General features: G+C 44.1%; 1 protein-coding gene across 5 annotated transcripts in view; it reads left to right on the top strand.

The window, feature by feature from the left end:
• The first annotated feature begins 1256 nt into the window (after window positions 1–1256).
• The window catches only part of LOC132086116 (chromodomain-helicase-DNA-binding protein 1-like), a 103689-nt gene continuing 85637 nt past the window's right edge, over window positions 1257–19308 (top strand). For all 5 annotated transcript variants that reach the window (XM_059491574.1, XM_059491576.1, XM_059491575.1 and 2 more), the window contains exons 1-2: window positions 1257–1549; window positions 3057–3238. In XM_059491574.1, the coding sequence (XP_059347557.1) occupies window positions 3189–3238 (50 nt within the window). In that variant the 5' untranslated portion in view covers window positions 1257–1549; window positions 3057–3188. The remainder of the gene's footprint in view (window positions 1550–3056; window positions 3239–19308) is intronic.

Below are 19308 nucleotides of genomic sequence, written 5' to 3'. Positions count from 1 at the left end.
GAAAGGTGAGAAAACTCATAGGTTGAGCTAAAGACAGTTTAATATGTAAAACAAAAGCTGTGCACATAAACAAAGCAAAACAAGGATTTTCATTCAGTGGCAAGCAGGTGTTCATCCATCTCCAGGAAAGCAGGGCCCCATTACATGTAATGGTTACTTGGGGAAGATAGATGCCATAATTTGAACTACCTCCCCTTCCTTCTTCCCTCAGCTTTATATGCTGAACATGATGTCATATGGTCTGGAATATCCCTTTGGTGAGTTGGGGTCAGCTGTCCCAGCTATGTCTCCACCCAATTTCTTGCGTAGCCCTATCCTACTCCCTGGTAGGGTGGTGTGAGAAGCAGAAAAGGCCTTGGCTCTGTGTAAAAAAAAAATCCCTGAATTCTGAACACTGTTTTCAGAACAAATGCAAAACATAGCTTCATACTAGCTACTATGAAGAAAATTACCCCAGCCAAAACCAGCACAATATGCAAGATTCTAAAGAGGACAAAGGAGGTAAATTACTTCCTGTTTCCAGCATTCTGTAATTGTGTTGCTCAGAGCTGTCTTTTACTCAGCAGCCACTACTTTTCTTCTGCTACTCTGGGAACAGGTAGACTCTAGCAGTAGGACTCTTTAAATATTTTTTTTTCTGGACATGAGCCACCTTAAACAGTTTTCTCATTAATCACTTCAAAACAGCTCCAGTTAGATATCAAGAAAAAGAGTGTTCTGCCTCCAGCTAGGGGATGCTTTCCTCATTTAGGCAAGTGTTCTTTGTGCAGCTGCATGCCAAGACTTCCTAAATATGCCCTAATGCCAACTGTAATTGCATAGGAAGACTAAGAAATGCATATGTGCTTGTTAGGGGGTTCTCATTTTAGACAGGAAAAACCTGAAACAGACAAAAAAACCCGCACCGCTCTAAACAGTAACGTGCGGCTTAGGCCAGGTTCCCTGCTATACTGGGTGAGTCATGGGCGCCCCTCAGGCCGGGCCGCGCCCTACCCCCTCACATAAGAGCTGCAAGCGGGCACCAGGAGCGGCACCGGCCCCAGCGTCCGTTCGCTGCTGCGGTGGGCAGGCGAGCTCCTACTGCCTCCGGCCCCTGCAGTATCCAGCGCAGCTAGGAAACCGCTTGGGTTCCGCCATGCCGCTATGTCCCAGCGGCGCTGTTCCCTCCCGACTGTTGCTCCTCCTCCTCGCTCTGTCCCAGGGCGCAGGACTGACATCACGCCCAGGGTTTCCATCCAATTAAGGGAGGAGGAGGTTGAGCGGAGTGGTAGCGTGATGGCGGTGGTCGAGAGGACGTAAGAAATAGCGACGGAGCAACAGAGCACTTACTAAGGTTCTCCCTACCCGGTTTGGGGCCCTATTGTTCAAGCCGGTGGGGGCTGCAGGCGAGCCCACTGCGTGGGGCTGTAAAGAGCCGGCGGCCCAGGCCTTGTACTGGCCGCAGGAGCAGTCTTCGACCCCAGGTTGCAGCACAGACCTCTTTGTGGAGTGTAGCGCCGTCTCGGACCAGGGCAGACCTAGGAAAGTCTGGCCGAGTGCACACACGCAGGTAGGCAGAGGCCCGCCATGGCTCCTTTCTCTTTCCCTGGTCCGGAGTTGTGCGGTGGTTGCCACTTTCAAAGATGGATGGAGAGGTGACTGGCGCTGAGAAGGAGTTGGATGCTTAGCGTGTCGCTGGGTTCCTGGAGCCGGTCTCTGTTTTCCGAAGAGGGAGGGAGGGAGCTGTGAGAATTGAGGTGGGCAGTCGGGGTTGAGCCTCTTTCGCTGGGCTTAGCGGAGTCTGTGACGAACTGGCTGGGAGGCCTTCGCTCTTCTCTGGCCTTGGGGGGGGGCGCTGGGAGAAGCGAGCTCAGAGGACAGCGGCCGCTTTGCCAATACTTCCTGGGAGCCTTGACCAGGAGCAGCGCCTGTGCAGGTCGCGCTACCAGCAGAGGGCCATTTTCTGGGGCGGGAGGTGAACTCGCGAGAGGTAGGGAAGAAGCCCTGGCCTGGGCTCTCCTCGGTAGCTGTCAGTCACGGGAGGCCGCGACAGCGGGGTGCGGGTGGTTGGGGAGGATTGTCGCAGAGCAGGGAGTGGCCGACAAGGAGAGTTTCATGGCCACTAAAGATCTTTCCTAGGGCCCAGGGAGTACCGGTCCCAGAGGAGGCAGAGTGTTCGTACTCTGGGCGCGGGAGGGCAGCCAGCGTGGATCTTGGCCTCATTGGGCAGCCAACGGCCTATCTGCGAGGAACCACCAAGCTGCCTAGCTCGCCGCCGCGGAGGCCCCAGCCTAGCTTCGCGGCCTCTCTGGGGTTACAGGGCTCATTCCTATAACTTTTTTTTCCGTCACTGCTTTTGTTTGCTGTCTGGAGTGGCCCTGGTGTCTGAGATAGTCCTTGAGTGCAGGGCTTTTACCATCCCGGTACGAAGCAGCCTCCACCTCCATGAGGAGTTGAAGCTTGGGCTGTATTAGAGAGCACTTCAAGGCAGGCAACCTGCAGGCGGGCCCCTAATTGCTTTCACACCACTACATCTGTGAGAGGTGCTGCTCTTTGGCTTATTACCAGTGAGTTTATACTTGCACTCAATTTAATGTGAATCTAACTTTTTCTAGGTGCATCAGACACGGTAGAGATCTGATTTGAAGATGTTTGAAATAGTGATCACTTTATCTGTGGCATCTTGTTAGCATGATGTTGTTGAGCCATTTTTAAAAAATGGGACAGTCTATTTTCTTGACTCTACCCCCAACAGAATGTAAACTTTGTGTCTAGAACTGCTTATGATATGTGTTTTGTGCACAAAATGATTTTGCTAATCATATCTTAGAGCATTAATAGTTATAATTTTTATTTATGTGTTTGGGGAGGCTGTTTTCCTTTAAAAGTAAGATCAGGTTGTTCTTAACACAGGACTATGGCATACCAAAAGCTATTTTTCAGTTAGAAAGAAGATGCCAGATGTGATAGATACTCCCTTTTGGTGGTGTTATTACAGGATAAGTTATTTTCAGTATCTTTCAGTTGCAACTGTCAAATATTTCAAATTATGTCAACATTTTTCTTTACTACTTTAGGCAATTTTGGAAAAATCTTGCAGAGAACATTTGAGTCATCTGGAAAAGAGAGTATCGAGAAGTAATTTCTTGGCATCTGCTTTCTAACCTGAGTGGACTTCTATTTATCTTTTAAACTTGTTAATATTTACAATGAATGGGCACAGTGACGAAGATGTAAGAAACAGTAGTGGAGAGTCAAGGTAAGCACTTTCAGTCCTTGGTTACATATTCTCCTGTGTTTTGTTTTTTAGAACTGGTTTCCATTTTAACTTTGTGCTAAAGCTTCCTGGTGAGCAAGTGGACTGACCATGCATTTTTACAGATGCTTAATCTGCTTGTTAAAATCAGATAGTTTAATTTAATGACTGTAGTAATCGTGTATATACCTTACACAATACAGTTTTAATTCTATTTAAGCTCTATCGGCATTACACACTTTTTCCTCAAAAGTTGTCTGAAGTGTCAAAAGCCGAAACGGATTAGATTGAAATGATAATGTAAAACTCATGTCCATCTATAGAGCGCATGGCATGCATGCATAATATGTGCTGTATAAACCCTAAACTATGCTATCTCTAAAGTTGGAACAGTGGACTGTTAATTCTAGTGAAGCTTCCTTTTTTTTTTTTTTTTAAATTGAGTTGTCAAAGCATTATAATGCAAAGTGTTAACTTCATGTTTGTTTTCCAAAGTGAAAGTACAGTTTTCCCAGTAGTTATCTTAATAAAAAAAAAAAAAAAATCCAATCCTCTTATGTCAGTGCTGGTGTTCTAGGATGTGTAAAGGGTTCACTTGGTTGGAAAAGCCTGGTTAGAACTTTCCTGCTGCAAGATAAGGATAACAGTGAACTTGTAGGGGTGGAATTGAATTCTTGTTCAACTTAGAAGTGTTCTAGAATAAGTATCTACTGCACTAGGAAGTTAACATTTCTAAAACTGGGAATATGATGAATGCTTCAGATTTAATAAGGCAAGGTAAACTTACAAATAGAAGCTGTTGTGATCATGCTGTCAGTCTACCCATCTGTCTTGACTGCCTTCTCTTTCTGATCACAGCCTGTTGAACCTGTTAGTTGATTTCATGAATCAGAGGTCATAAAGAAAACTGAGTTCTGTGGGCTTTATGGAAACAGCCAGTTGCATTATTGCCCCAAGTGAAAAAAATCCAAGAACATAATGGCCAGCTGATCATTAAGCACATGCTGGCCATTAAGCTTGCATGTAACATAGTGTGAGTAATGGGGTGGGAAGAAGGGGGAAGAGAGAAGTGTTTAGGTGATATTAGGTGTAAATTTGTAGGAAACCTATGAACAGTAAAACTAAAGAAACTTAAAAAAATACAGAGAAGTTGTTCATGTCAAGCTTTGATGTTATACCTAGAAATATTCTAGAAAGTCAGTAAACTTTAAATCTTGTGAATAATTTGTAAACTTTCTTTGTTGTGATTTCTACTTCTAGTAAAGATGGTACTTGTTTAGTCAGTTGTCACGGTTTGATGCTGGCGCAATGCCAGCGCCCCCATGAAAATACATTCTCCCTGGTGTCTGCTGTGAGATGTGACCAGGAATAGAGCAAAGCAGGCTCCAACTTAGGAATAAAGAAGAAAAACTTTATTAACCTACAACTACATGTAAAAAGAAAACACACAGAAATAATGAAAACCTTCCAAAAACACTCCTCTTCCCCCCACCAAATTTCCAATACATCCATCCCTCAGATCACCAACTCTCAGTCCATCACCACCCTTTAGATAATCAATTCTCAGTTCATCAAGGAGTGAGGAGTCCCCCTTGTGCCATAGGCTTCCCCTGGAAACACAGTTGAGACCTCTTGTGTTTCCATGTCACACGTGGCACCGCCCAGAGATCATTTGCCATTGTGACATCTTCCTTCCATGTCCAGTGCTCTCACCACTGCGCATAGACCAGAGCTGCTTCTAGGGTTTTCCTTTTAAGGGTGCTTTGTCCAGTTCCAAAAAAGAGCACAGTCTCTCACTTTCGGGACACCTGCCCCCCCCCAAATTTCACCCCCTGGGGCAAGGGGTCTCAAGAAGAGAGATCTTCTCCTCCACTGAAGATTGAGGGCACCAACCACCCTCCTCACCCGTTGTCTCTGTTCATGCACTCCTTCACATAAGATCGCTGCACTCCCTTGGCTCCGAGCCATTGCCTCCCCCTAAATGTAGTCTCTGTGTCACAGGAAAAAATGGTTCTGTCCATGGCTATACAAGAAAAGTCCATCCAAAGGCCACTCCATCACCTCCTCCCACCTAAGATTCTTCTTCAATTCTCTCGTGGCCCATTTCCTCTTATCTCTATCTCTCTTTTCATTCAACTCCAGGAGGATCAGCATTTGTAAGGTTTCCATCATCCAAGAAAAGGGTTAAAAACTTCAGGCTCTGCCTGTCCAGAACTCTGGCTGCCCTGCTGGGCACCTTCTCACCACATCCACCCCCCCTTCTCCTTCTCAGCTAGCATGCAATCAAATTTCAAGGTGGCACAGGCTCTCTCTCTCTCTCCCTCTCCCTGGGGGGGAGGTGGCTGGCTGCCTGATGTCTCTTGGTACTCCTCCACCCTTCCATCCTCAGGGCCCAGGCCTACCTCACCCGGCCGCATGGTTTCCCCTCCCCTGCCCAGCTGCCGGCTGGGCAGGGGGAGGTCTGAACCTTTCCTTGAACGGAACCAAGAGAAAGTTTTCCTGGGAGTTCTCTGCTTTTAACCCCGTGTTCTCAGAGGTGTATCCATGTCCTCAGTGGCCACACCAGGTGCCAATATTCAAATCTGAGCACCTATTGGTTTGACCACAGCATCTCAAAAAACTCACTTCCTCTCAAACCACAACATTAGTAAACAAATTTTAGGTTTCTTCTAGTAAGTGGCAAAATATTCCCAATTATTTACATTTAAAAAGAAACCAAAAAACCAAAACCAAACAAACCCCCCCTCCAACCAAAGCCAACAATAACCTTTGTCAGTTGAGTAGAGGAACACGAACAAAATAAAAATGTGACCAAAGCTAGACTTTTGAAATTTTAGAGAGTTATAACTAAAGACATTCAGTAAGCATTAACTTACTGGGGACAACCCTGATGACTTTAGCTAGGTAGCTCATTTAAAGTAGTAAAAAACTTCTTAAAAACAATGTTTGAATAATACTGCATACCAAACTATGACCACTTGTAAATACCAGTATAACAAAGTTACTCAAAAGCTGTAGCAATTATCATAAGACTAAACCAACTAAATATCAAAAAAGTATTCAGACAACTATTATAAGCAAATATCAGGAAGATACAAATTACTTAAAACATGATAGTTGCCTCTGAAATAAGACTTGGTTATGCATCTTAAATTTGCTGCTGAACACAATTTAAAGCTTTAAAAAAGTTTTAAAATGTTAAATGTTCTTCCCCTTATGCTTGTATCATTCAGTAACCCTGTAGCCTAATTCACAGACAGATCTTGGAAAACCTATTTGTGTGCTTGACATTTGCTATCAAGAAATTCTTGAATGGACCTTACTTCTCTGTAGGTAAAAAAAAGAGTGTGCTCAGTAGAGGTTATAAGGAAAGTAGCTGGCTGGGGTGCGATTGTACTTCTTTTTTCCAGTAAGCAGAAAGTGGCTTCTTGCACCAAGGTCCCTTACCATTGTTTATGTTCTTGAAAGCTGATGTTAGTGCAAGACACTAATTTCTGTGGATTGAATTTGCTTTGTTGATTCAATAGTCTGTGGACCATAAAAGATGGTTAAGTAAAGCCAGCTCTTTGTCAGCAAGTTTGAATTTGCTGTATAAACTCATACCTTCCACAGAAGATTAAAAAATAAGTTGAAAGCCACTATTCTAAGTTCCTGCTTTCAAGAAACCTAAGTGGGAGTTAAAAACAAAGATTCTACAAGCATAATTAGGGAAGTATTTTCATCTATTGGTTTATTTTTGGCACAAGTATGTAATACAAATTAGAAAAAAAAAAGGAAAAAGTGCATATGTAGAGAGAGTGTGTATTGGGTTTATGCGTTGAGGTTTTAGTAGTGGGGAGACTGCAGAGGCATCTTTCATCAGAAGAGACATGGGGCTTCTGCTGTGCTGGACAAAGCCAGTTCCAACTGGCTCCAAAATAGATTTACCACTGGCCAAACATAAGCCAATCAGTGAAGCTGGGGCACCTCTGTGATAACATCTAAGAAAGGCTGTGCAGCGGTGTGTGTAGGTGAGAAGGGAGGTAGGTATGAGGAAGAAAAATGCAAGAGAAACAGCTCTGCAGACAATTAGGTCAGTGAAGGAGGGGTGGGAGGTATTCCAGGTGTCAGAGCAGAGATTTCTTTACAGGCTGTGGAGAAGACCACTCCAGAGCAGATAACCATCCTGCAGCTTATGGAGTGCCTCGTGACAGAGCAGGTGGATGTGCCCTGGAGGAAGCTGCAGCCTCTAGAGAGTGCACCTTTGGAGAGGAGGAAGCATTCTGTCATGAACTGCAGCCCCTGGGGGACCCACACTGGAGCAGTCCATTCCCAAAGGACTGTACCCCACGGAGAGGACACATGCTGGAGCAGTTAGTGAAGGACTATCCTGTGGGAGATATCTTATGTTGGAGCAGGGGAAAAAGTGTGAAGAGGAAGGAGTGGCAGATAAGCTCTTAAGAACTGACTGCAACCTCCCATTCCACAAGGGGGTTGGAACTAGAAGATCTCTAAGGTCCCTCCCAACCAAAATCATTCTATGATTCTCTCCCCACCCCTGAAGTGTGGGGGAAGAGGTAGAAAGTTGGAAATGAAGGAGTGAAAGTGAGCCTGGGAAGAAGGGGGTTGGGGGAGGAAGGTGTTTTAGTTTTGTCTTTGTGTCTCAGCATCCTACTTTATTTTTAATTGGCAAGAAATGAATTTGAGTTGTCAAAGTCAGGGAAAAGGAAAAGACTTTGTATTTCAGAATAGATGAGGACAGGAAATAACACTTCTTGGTAGCCTAAACTTGATACTCTTTGTTCCCTTTGCTTTATATTAGTGGTGATGAATAAGATGAATATCTTTCACACATATAAATCAGATTGAGTAGTTCTGTTTTTTTTTTTTTTTTTTTTTTTAATAAAACAAAAGCCCACTTGAATTGTATTTGCCTAAATAAACTTACTTACAAACTTTCAGTTTTAAGAGCTTGGCATTTAGTGTCTGTTACTTCATTCTGGAAGGGGCTCTTCAAATGCGTGACCTTCCTTGGACTTCTTGTTTATTAAGATAGGGTGGACTGTCATCTCAGATGCTTTTCAAAGACCTTGCAGGAATTAATCTTTTCTGGTTTTAATGGGTTAAACTTTTATTTTGCTCAAAATAATACTGTTTCTGGTTGGGTTTTAATTGGGGGATTGTTAAGGTAGTTTAATGTAATGAATGCCCTCTAAATCAGCAGTGATAAATTATCCTCTCTTTGGTCCTTTATCAACATAGACCTTATACAGGGGTCTAAATGCTCTAACAGTGCTTTTGCAGCATGGCTTGTATAACTGTCTGTCATGAAGTTTCTCTTCCTAGTGCCTTGTATAAATTAGCTGACTTTTCCTAGTTGTGTCTTCTGATCAGGGGGACCTTTTTTTAAGAGGTAAGCTAGTGAAGCTAAACCTAAAACTACTGAAAAGAACTAGTGACCCTGTGACAGAACATTTGTTTTTAATGTTTGCCAGTGGTGTTTTTCTTGAAGTCTGTCTCTCCTGTCATCTCCCCAAAGCATACTCTGATTTTATTCCATAGACATTTGTCACAAATGAGTGTGTCAGGTCACTCAAAGAATCACTGGCAACGATATCAGGTTTAATATAAAAGCAAAAGCACAACAAAGTTCATTGTCAAGGTTGACTCTACTACTTACTAGATGGTTAAAGCACACTGAGAAAAATTGGACTATAATCTAAAATAAATCAATCTAAAACTAAAATCAACAAAAAATTATGTATGTGGAGGTTGGGTAAGGATAATAAAGGAATGAGGGAGAGCCTCCCATTGAATCACAAGGTTCAGAGTGGACCCCCTTGCTAAACTTAGCCCTGGACTTGACCAACAGTTTAGGCCTAAAGGTTTAACAGCACCTAAACTTAACAGCACCTAATTGATAGCGTAATTTAAACAAATTAACAAGAGATTCTATAGAACTTAGTATAAGCACAACAGTAACTCACTTATAAGCCTAACTTACAAATCTAATGTGCTTAAGAATCTAGGAGAGCAGCATTCCTGGTACACTTGCTGTAGCATATTCACACTTGCATGCGCACAGACATAAAGAGTCTGTACAAGCTACCTGTGAAAAATTCCCCTTGAATTCAGTGAAGTACTCACTTTGGATGCGCTTGCATCTTCTCAATGGGCAAAGGGTTGAGCCTTGAGGAGTGGGGGGGTATCAGCCCAGGATCCATCATCATTTGGCAGTCCTCCGAGTATGGCAAACTTGAGAGTTCACTGGCTCTCAGAGGCCCCACTCAGAGGGAGGTTGCTGGTCACAGCCCACTGCAGTCCAAGAGAGCTCAAAGGGTCTCATTTTGGACTGGTGTTTATAGGGCCACAAGAGAGTGGGCTTTAGTCATAGTAATTTTCCATCCTGTCTGCAATTCGGGTCAGTAACTTTCTTTGAAAGTTTGATAACAAAAGTGTTATTCCATTTGGGTTGTAATTCAGGCAAGAAAAATAAGTTTCCAAGGCTGTTAAAAAACAGGAGCTTGTTAGACAGCACAAGTTCCTGGGAGCAGACAGTGTTTCTGATAAGCTCAAGAAGAGCTTAGTCCAGGTGCTGTTCATCAAGGCCAAGGCCTAACGAGCATTTCTCAGATCATAGTGTGGCTGGGGGGGGAAGCACTACCACAATTGGGATTTGAAAAATTAGCAGGTGCAAGCAATTATTTCTTGGTAGTCTCAGTAAGCTATTTTGCTTTTCTTGTAAAATAGTTTGAAAATAAATATTGCTTTTGTGGATCTCTCTTAAATTGCTCTTAAATATAATGAGAATATCCAGAGACAGTATCAAACTTTCATACCAAGTCAGATTTCCCATATGCTGCTGTACAAATGCAACTATTTGACTCAAAGGCTGGGGGTGTGAGAAGTTTATTTACTACATATCCTGGAAGATGCTCTCTGCAGACTTTACATTGGTTTGCCAACATACATAAAATGATAATTTTTCATGTAGAAATCCCATCCTGAGAGCATGCTATTCACTCTTAGTATATATTCCTGCATGCCTACTACAGTAGATTAGCACTGTCAGTTAACTTCAGCATCATTGCATTAATTTGTTTGCATAGTAGAGAAGTAGTCTCACTTCAATAGCATTGAAGCGGTCATTCTTGCTTTATCCATCACTTTTGCTTCTTTTTTTTTTTTTTCCCATGGTCCCGTGATGATGGTCCTGTAACTGTTTTGTACAATCTCATGCATTCCTGTCTTTGTTTAGTGTTGTTGGTTTTGGGTTTGGTTGTTGTATTATTTGTGGCTTTTTTCTAATTGAACAAAGTACAGTGTATGTATTGAAGTGAAGGGGAGACGACCATCCTTTAATGCATCGAACTCCGATTTATTGATCGATCAGCCACTTTATATAATAGTGTTAATTAACTTCGTGCATATTACAAAATCCAAGCTCATGATAGGCTAACAGAGAAAACTCTAACCACTCCCTTTGTTTTACAATACCTATGATTGTTTATTAAAAACAGAACCAGTGTTCCCACTGTGATATGAAAGGTTCCCAAAACTTCCATATCTGTTCCCAGGGTGCCATCTTTTCCCAGAGAGGGTGTTTTGCTTGTTATGGGAAGACTGTCTGAGAACCTTATTGTTTATAAAGCGATGCATGAGAGAGCCTAATTGTTTATAGAAATCAGCCTGGGAACTGCTTTTGGAACTGCTTTGCAACTACCTTTTACTGTTCTCTCAACTTTATGCCTTCATGGCCTTTTTCTTTAAGCCATGCTTGAACTAAACTCTCCACATGTATGTAATGTACGGTTTCTTATTTAAAGAATATATTTTATCAAATAATGCTGTTTCAATTTTACTGGGTTTTATATCTATAATGTAAAAAAATGTTTGAAGCACGGAGAAGGAAGGCTTATATGACATGTTTGAAAGAGGGACTTACAAATGCAGGAGTTCTGTTTTGGCTAACAGAATTAAGTATTTAAAAGAGCAGAAACGCTCTTCAACAGCAAATACTGAATGTTCCCTTTCTGTATACATGATATTAACAGCATCTTTATTCTGTAGCTTAATTTGCCTTGCCCTATTGTTTTAGAGCTAGAGTTCTTCCATTTCTCATCTTGACAGTGTTTATAGTTTCTGTTGATGTTTGGTCTCTTGGAAGCACATTGATCAATGAAGAAGGGGGGGAAGCAAATTACACCACAGGATAGAGTTTGGTTGTAAGAGGGCAGCAATGCAAGAGCAGTGTAAAGGGAAGACATAATATGAAAATTGGGATAGGGTAAATTGACCAACACAGGTGAATAGTAAATGAAAATTAAGTCTTGTACATTGTCTCTTTCTCTCATTATATGTAAGGTATGTATGGTTTTTCTACCAGTCTCTTGAGTATATTCAGAAAGGGTGAGGGAAAACCAGGAAGGTTCTAATTTAAGCTTAAGTGTCTGAAGATTGCCTCCTACCTTCCAGTTTCAAGTAGATTTTTTTGAAAGAGGGGGGAAAAAAAGGCTGGTTGTATTGTACTCAAACTCTCTCTTTTAGGCTACTTCAGGTGTCCAACAGGATGAGTGTGGTGTCCTCTTTCACCCTTTGCTGAACTGTTTCGAACTGTTTCAAATAAAAGCATCTAAAGAAAAGGCACTGACCCTGGACTGTACAGGAAGAGAAGGGGGCAGTAGATGAAGTACTTTGCTTGTCTTTTTATGTAAGAGGAACTCTGGAGAGCAGAGGATCATAATTGCTGATTATATGAGATTATATTTATGTAACAACACTGGGTAGCAGGTAATTATGATAGCATTCTGAGTCTTTGGTTGAAGAAATATTGTAGTTCTAATGTTCCTTGCATCCTAAAGCTAGAGATGCAATGCCAGAATCTCAGTAATTAGTAGTGCCAGTTCAAGGGATTAATCTTGTAAGAGGTCAGTGGTATTATTTTGTGTTAATAGGCATTATTCATTGTGAGAAAAGTTAGACAAATTATGGACCTGTTGTTGTTTAACTCCAGCCGGCAACTAAGCACCACACGGCCGCTCACTCACCCTCCCCTGGTGGGATGGGGGAGAGAATCCGAAGAGTAAAAATGAAAAAAACTCATGGGTTGCAATAAATGCAGTTTAATAGGGAAAGCAAAAGCCATGTGCACAAGCAAAGCAAGACAAGGAATTCATTCACCACTTCCCATCAGCAGGCAGATGTTCATCCATCTCCAGGTAGTTGGTGTAGTTGGGGTCAGCTGTCCCGACTGTGTCCCCTCCCAACTTCTTGTGCACTCCTAGCATCCTCTCTGGTGGGATGGTGTGAGAAGCAGAAAAGGCCTTGGCCGTGTGTAAGCACTGCTCGGCAATAACAACAACATCCCTCTGTTATCAACACTGTTTACAGCACAAATCCAAATCATAGCTCCATACTAGCTACTATGAAGAAAATTAACTCTATCCCAGCCAAAACCAGCACATCCTCCACCCCTTATTCCATACCATTTATATCATGGTCAGGTCCCACACTAGCCAATATATCCTCATTAACAACCACCTCCCTTTCCATCATTTGATACAATACACCTATCATTTCCTTAGTCTATGAACCACCCCTACAAAATGTCCACAAATGTCTACCGAGTTCATTTAGTCCATGACTTTGGGCTCCATCTGCTATAGTGGTCACTCAGGACAGAAATGCTGTGTTGGATGCAGCTACTGGGCACCAAGGTCAGTTCAGGTCAGGTCACTGCTGCACTACAACTGCTTCTTGTAAGACTTCTCTTCCATTGGTTCAGGTGATTCCTGCTATAGTAATTCCTATAACAGGCAACTCAAATATTAAGTTGCAACATTTTAAAGGTATTTCCGCTACAGTCTCCACCACTGGTCCCTTTGGACCAGGTTCTAGGGTTTAATATTGCAATGAACCCCTCTCCTTGCCCCTGTTCTGGCTTGGACTTATCCACAGACTGCAGTCCCTTAAGGGTATACTTGTTCCAACAAAGCCTTACCCATGGCTTCAGGTCCTCCAGGGGTGTACCTGCTCTTTTGTGAGCTCATCCATGGCTACATGCTTTGAGGTGCTCCAGAGAGCAGTCGTACTACCTGGTAGAAAGCTATGGCCTCTCTAAACTCTGTACCCACTGTGACTGACACAGCTGCCCAGAGGTGCGGTGGGAACATGTATCAGGCTGCAGGGTGTGCCCTGCTCTTATGCCAGTACTGGGCATCAGTAGTGAGCACACCTGTGGGAGGTGAGCCCAGGTAAAGGAACTCCTCTACTTAGTGGCAGAACTCTGGCAGGAAGTGAATAGGTTGAGGAGTATCAGGGAGTGTGAGAGAGAGATTACTGGAATCGCACCCTACCTTCCCTGGGACAGGCCTGACAGGTAGACAGGGTGCATGATATGGAGGATTCCCTATCCTCTCTCCTCCCAGCTGAACATGGTGACATAAGGAATAGGGGCCAGTGGAGGCAAGTGCCTGCCCAGCGCAGCAAGTGCATCTCCTCTGTGACTGCCCCACCTTCCCAAGTGCCATTGCATAATGGATACGAGGCTCTGCAAGTGGAGCTGAACAATAATGAAGACAATAGTTCATCTAGCATGGATGTGTTGCTGAGGTTAAGTCAGCCTATGCCCTGCATCAAAACCGCTTCCATAAAGAAAAGTAAACAGGTTGTTGTCATAGGAGACTCCCTTATGAAGGGAACAGAACAGAAGGCCCCATACGCAGACCAGACCCACTTCTTAGGGAAGTCTGCTGCCTCCCTGGGACCCAGGTTAAAGATGTGAAGAGAAAGCTTCCTACCCTGGTACGGCCCTCAAATTATCACCCATTATTAAGTTTTCAGGTAGGCAGCAATGAAGTTGCAACAGGAAGTCTGAGTGAGGGCAATCAAGAGAGACTTCAGGGCCTTGGGACGACTGGTTAAGGGATCAGGAGCAGAAGTAATATTTTTCTCTATCCTTCCAGTCACAGGGAATGATGAGGGAAGAAACAGAAAGAGCCAGAAGATCAGTACCTGGCTCCAAGCCTGGTGTCACTGGCAGAATTTTGAGTTCTTTGATCATGGGTCGGTCTGTGACACCAGGCCTGTGGGCAACAGATGGGGTACACCTGTGTCAAAGGGGAAAAAAGATCTTTGCCTAGGAGTTAGCAAGGCTCATTGAAAGAGCTTTAAACTAGATTGCAAGGGAGAAAGAGATAAACCCAGGCTCACTAGAGATAAGCCTGGAGGCAACATGCCAGTGTTTAAGAAACTAGTGAGGTCCTTTGGTCTGCAGTCTTAGTGGAGGTAGGGGATGGAGATCCATGTGGCAGCAAAGACACAAGGGTTATTGATGTGTTATAAACTACTGATGCGCCTGAGAATAGTCCAACTGAGGTGCATCTACACCAATGCACACAGCATGAGCAACAAACGGGAGGAACTGGAAGCCATTGTGCAGCAGGAAAACTATGACATAGTTGCCATCACGGACACATGATGGAATGACTCGCACAGCTGGAGCGCTGCAATGAATGGCTATAAACACTTCAGAAGGAACAGGCAAGGAAGGTGGGGCAGCCCTGTATATTAGGGAGTGCTTTGATTGTCTAGAGCTTAACGATGGCACTGATAGGGTTGAGCATTTAAGTGTCAGTATTAAGGGGAAAGGCCAACAAGGCAGATCTGATGGGAGTCTGTTATGGAATGAAGAGGCAGATGAAATATACTATAAACAGCTGGGAGAAGTCTGAGAATCACTAGCCCTTGTTCTCATGTGGGATTTCAACTTACCAGATGTCTGCTGGAAATACAATACAGCAAAGAGGAAACAGTCTAGGAGGTTCCTGGAGTGTGTGGAAGAAAACCTCCTGACACAGTTGGTGAATGAGCCAATTAGGGGAGGCTGTACCTCTTGTATGTGAACAGAGAAGGACTGGTGGGCGATGTGATGGTTAGAGGCCATCTTGGGCACAGCGGTCACAAAACGATAAGAGTTTTTGATTCTTGGAGAAGTAAGGACGGGGGTCAGCAGAACTACCACCTTGGACTTGTGGAGGGCAGGCTTTGGCCTGTTTAGGGGCCTGATTGACAGAGTCTGTTGGGAGGCAGTCCTGAAGGACAAAGGAGTCCAGGAAGGACACATCCATGTGCTTTAAGAAGGAAATCTTAAAGGCTTAGGAGCAGGCCATTCCTATGTTCTGAAATCTGAGCCAGTGGGGAAGAAGGCCAGCCTGGCTGAACAGAGAGCTTTGACTGGAACTCAGAACAAAAACAGTTTAGGAACTTTGGAAGAAGGGGCAGGCAACTCAAGAGGACTACAAGGATGTTGTGAGGTAATGCACAGAGAAAATTAGAATGGCCAAATCCTGACTAGAACTTAATCTGGATACTGCCGTAAAAGACAATAAAAATGTTTTTACAAATACATCAGCAACAAAAGGAGGGCTAAGGATAATCTCTATCTTTTATTGGATGCAGGGAGAAACATAGTGACAAAGGATGAGGAAAAGGCTGACATACTTAATGCCTTCTTTGCCTCAGTCTTTAATAGTAAGACCAGTTGTTCTCCAGGTACTCAGCTCCCTGACAGGGATGAGTAGCTATTGGAATAGGAATCCCAATATTACCAGGTAGATTGTGCCTGGGCTTGTCTGACCCTTGCTGCTGGCCAAAGGCGGCAACTGTGGTATTTCACCTCAGAGACACCTTTGGCTGGCTGTATGTGGCAGCAGGCACTGGAACAAGTCCAGGCAAGGCTAGAAACTCAGTTTACCTCTGGTGGAAAGGCTTCAAGCGATGGTGAGGAGAAAAGGAGATGGATTCTGCCGGAGGGTTAATATCCAGAGTTTATTCCATGGTCACAGACGTCTGAATCTTAGGTAACAGCTCCAACAGAATCCCGAGCACATGGTCGGGGATCAATTTAAGCCCAGGGACAGGGGGAGGGGAAGGGACAGGTGAGCACCAACCAGGTGGGAGGAGGAGGGTCTCAGGGGACGAGAGACACGTAGACAGGCCAATGACCCCCAGGCCTGTATTGCATCCTTTGAACTTGACCAACCACACGATGGCCTTGCTGGAATGTTAAAACTGATTGACAGAACTCACTCAGCAAGGGAGCGAGGGGGAAGGGAGAGGGGTATTGCCACACCTGGGAAGGGGCTGGGAAGTTTAAAACAGGATGTTGCAACACACTGCAACAAGTAGCAGAATGAAGCCACCATAGTCCAAGGGGAAATGGTCAGTAACCTGCTACACTACTTGTCTATGGGGCCAGATGGGATGGGATCCACCCAAGGGTACTGAGGGAGCTGGAAGAAGAGCTCGCCAAGCCACTTTCAAGCATTTACCAGCAGTCCTGGCTATCCGGAGAGGTGCCAATTGACTGGGGGTTAGCGAATGTGATGCCCATCTGCAAGAAGGGCCAGAAGGAGGATCCGGGGAACTACAGGCCTGTCAGTCTTACCTTGCTGCTGGGGAAGGTTATAGAGCAGATCATCTTGAGTGACATCATGTCAGAGGCAACCAGGTGATCAGGTCCAGTCAGCATTGGTTTATGAAAGGCTTGAGTAACCTGGTGTCCTTCTTTGACAGGGTGACCTGCTTAGTTGATGAGGGAAAGGCTGTGGATGTTGTCTATCTAAACTTTAGTAAAGCCTCTAACACTGTTTCCCACAGCATTCTCCTGGAGAAACTGGCTGCTCAATGGCTCAGATGGATGCACTCTTTACTGGGTAAAAAACTGGCTGGATGGTTAAGCCCAGAGGGTGGTGGTGAATGGAGTTACATCCAGCTGGTGGCCAGTCATTAGTTGTGTTCTCCAGGGCTCAGTATTGAGTCCAGTCCTGTTTAATATCTTTATGGATGATCTGGATGAGGGGATTGAGTGCACCCTCAGTAAGTTTGCAGATGACGCCAAGTTGGGTGGGAAGGCTCTGCAGAGGGATTTGAACAGGCTGGATTGATGGGCCAAGACCAATGGTATTCAGTTCAACAAGGCCAAGTGCTGGGTCCCGCGCTTGGGTCACAACAACCCCCCGCAACGCTACAGGCTTGGGGAAGAGTGGCTGGAAAGCTGTTTGGCAGAAAAGGCCCTGAGGCTGCTGGTCGGCAGCCAGCTGAACGTGAGCCAGTGTGTGCCCAGGTGGCCAAGAAGGCCAATGGCATCCTGGCTTGTATCAGAAATAATGCGGGAAGCAGGACCAGGGAAGCAATCGTCCCCCTGTACTCGGCACTGGTGAGGCCATACCTCGAATCCTGTGTTCAGTTTTGGGCCCCTCACTACAAGAAAGACATTGAGGTGCTGGAGTGTGTCCACAGAAGGGTAATGTAGCTGGAAAGGCAGCTGGAGCACAAGTCTTATGAGGAGCGGCTGAGGGGGCTGGGGGTGTTTGGCCTGGAGAAAAGGAGGCTATGGGGAGACCTTATTGCTCTCTGCAACTACCTGAAAGGAGGCTGTAGCGAGGTGAGAGTTGATCTCTTCTCTCAAGTAACAAGGGATAGGACAAGAGGAAATGGCCTCAAGTTGTGCCAGGAGAGGTTTAGATTGGATATTAGAAAAAATTTCTTCACTGAAAGGGTGGTCAAGCATTGGAAGAGGCTGCCCAGGGAAGTGGTTGAGTCCCCATCCCTGGAGGTATTTAAAAGCTGTGTGGATGTGGCACTTAAGGACATGGTTTAGTGGTGGACTGATCAGTGTTAGGTTAATAGTTGGACTCGATGATCTTTGAAGTCTTTTCCAACTTAAATGTTTATATAATTCTATGAAAAAGCATCCACTAATGAGCAGTAGACTAATATACAGTGAGGCAAACAAGTACCACGGCAAGCACAGGAGCCTGTCTATTAATAGCTAAACAGCAATAACAGCTATAAATTCGATCTAGCATATCCTAGTCAATCTGTCATTATCACAAACCCTTCAAGCCCCACGTGTGGTATCAGAAAGGACTGTTGTGGTTTAACCCCAGTTGACAACCAAGCACCACACAGCTGTTGGCTCACTTTTCCCTGGAATGGGGGCTTCAATCAGAAGGGTAAAAGTGAGAAAACACATCAGTTGAGATAAGGACAGATTAATAGGGAAAGAAAAGCCATGTACACAAGCAAAGCAAAACAAGGAATTCATTCACCATTTCCCATGGGTAGGCAGGTGTTCAGCTATCCCCAGGAAAGCAGGACTCCATCATGTGCAGTGGTGACTTGGGAATACAGAACACCATCCTTCTGAATGTTCCCCCTTCCTCCTTCTTCCCCCAGCTTTATCTGCTGAGCATGATGTCATACGGTATGGAATATCCCTTTGGTCAGCTGGAGTCAGCTATTCTGGCTGTGTCCCCTCCCAACTTCTTGTGTACTCCCACCAGCAGGGTGGTTCTAGAAGCAGATAAGACCTTGACTCTGTGTAAGCACTACTCTTCAATAACAAATATATCCCTGAATTATCAACACTGTTTTGATCACAAATCCAAAACATGGCTTCATACTAGCTACTATGAAGAAAATTAACTCTTCCCCAGCCAAAACCAACACAGATCCCTGGCTGGATATCATCAGATAATATTTAAAGCTCTTCAGTTAGAGGAGGAATTGCTTGTATGCTACACCACAGATAATGTCGGGGAAATCAAAGAAGCCCATAGGCAAAGGAGAAAAAGAAAATGTGACTAGGATGTTAAAATATGACTACCTCACAGCTATTGTTTCCATGAATTTACCTTTTAAATGGCAGTGCTGTTTTAACTGTTGGACTTGAGGATTTTGTATGTTTTTTTCCTACAAGCTTTAAAAACTCAAACAGATTTTTAAAGCTATGGCAAATAAGTTCTCTGAACTTGGAGTGATGCTGATAGATATTGCAGTGTAATGGGTTCTAGAGTAGTTTTGGTTTTTTTGGTTTGGTGGTTGTTTGGGTTTGTGGTTTTTTTGTTGTTGCAGTTATGTCAGTAATCTTCCTTGAAGAAAGGGGAAAAGGTATTAGACTGTGTAGCATTTTAAGCACTTGGAAAAGCAACTGAAGTCTGTCATGATGCAATGTGGAATATTTATGCATGTGCTAAAATTGAAAAAACCAAAATCCACCAACAAAACCACTTTGTGCTTGAAATGTATTT

The sequence above is a fragment of the Ammospiza nelsoni genome, chromosome W (genome assembly GCF_027579445.1).
Source record: "Ammospiza nelsoni isolate bAmmNel1 chromosome W, bAmmNel1.pri, whole genome shotgun sequence".
Classification (NCBI taxonomy): Eukaryota; Metazoa; Chordata; class Aves; order Passeriformes; family Passerellidae; genus Ammospiza; species Ammospiza nelsoni.
The sequence above is the reverse complement of the archived record's forward strand: the minus strand, read 5'-3'. Positions and strand labels throughout refer to the sequence as shown.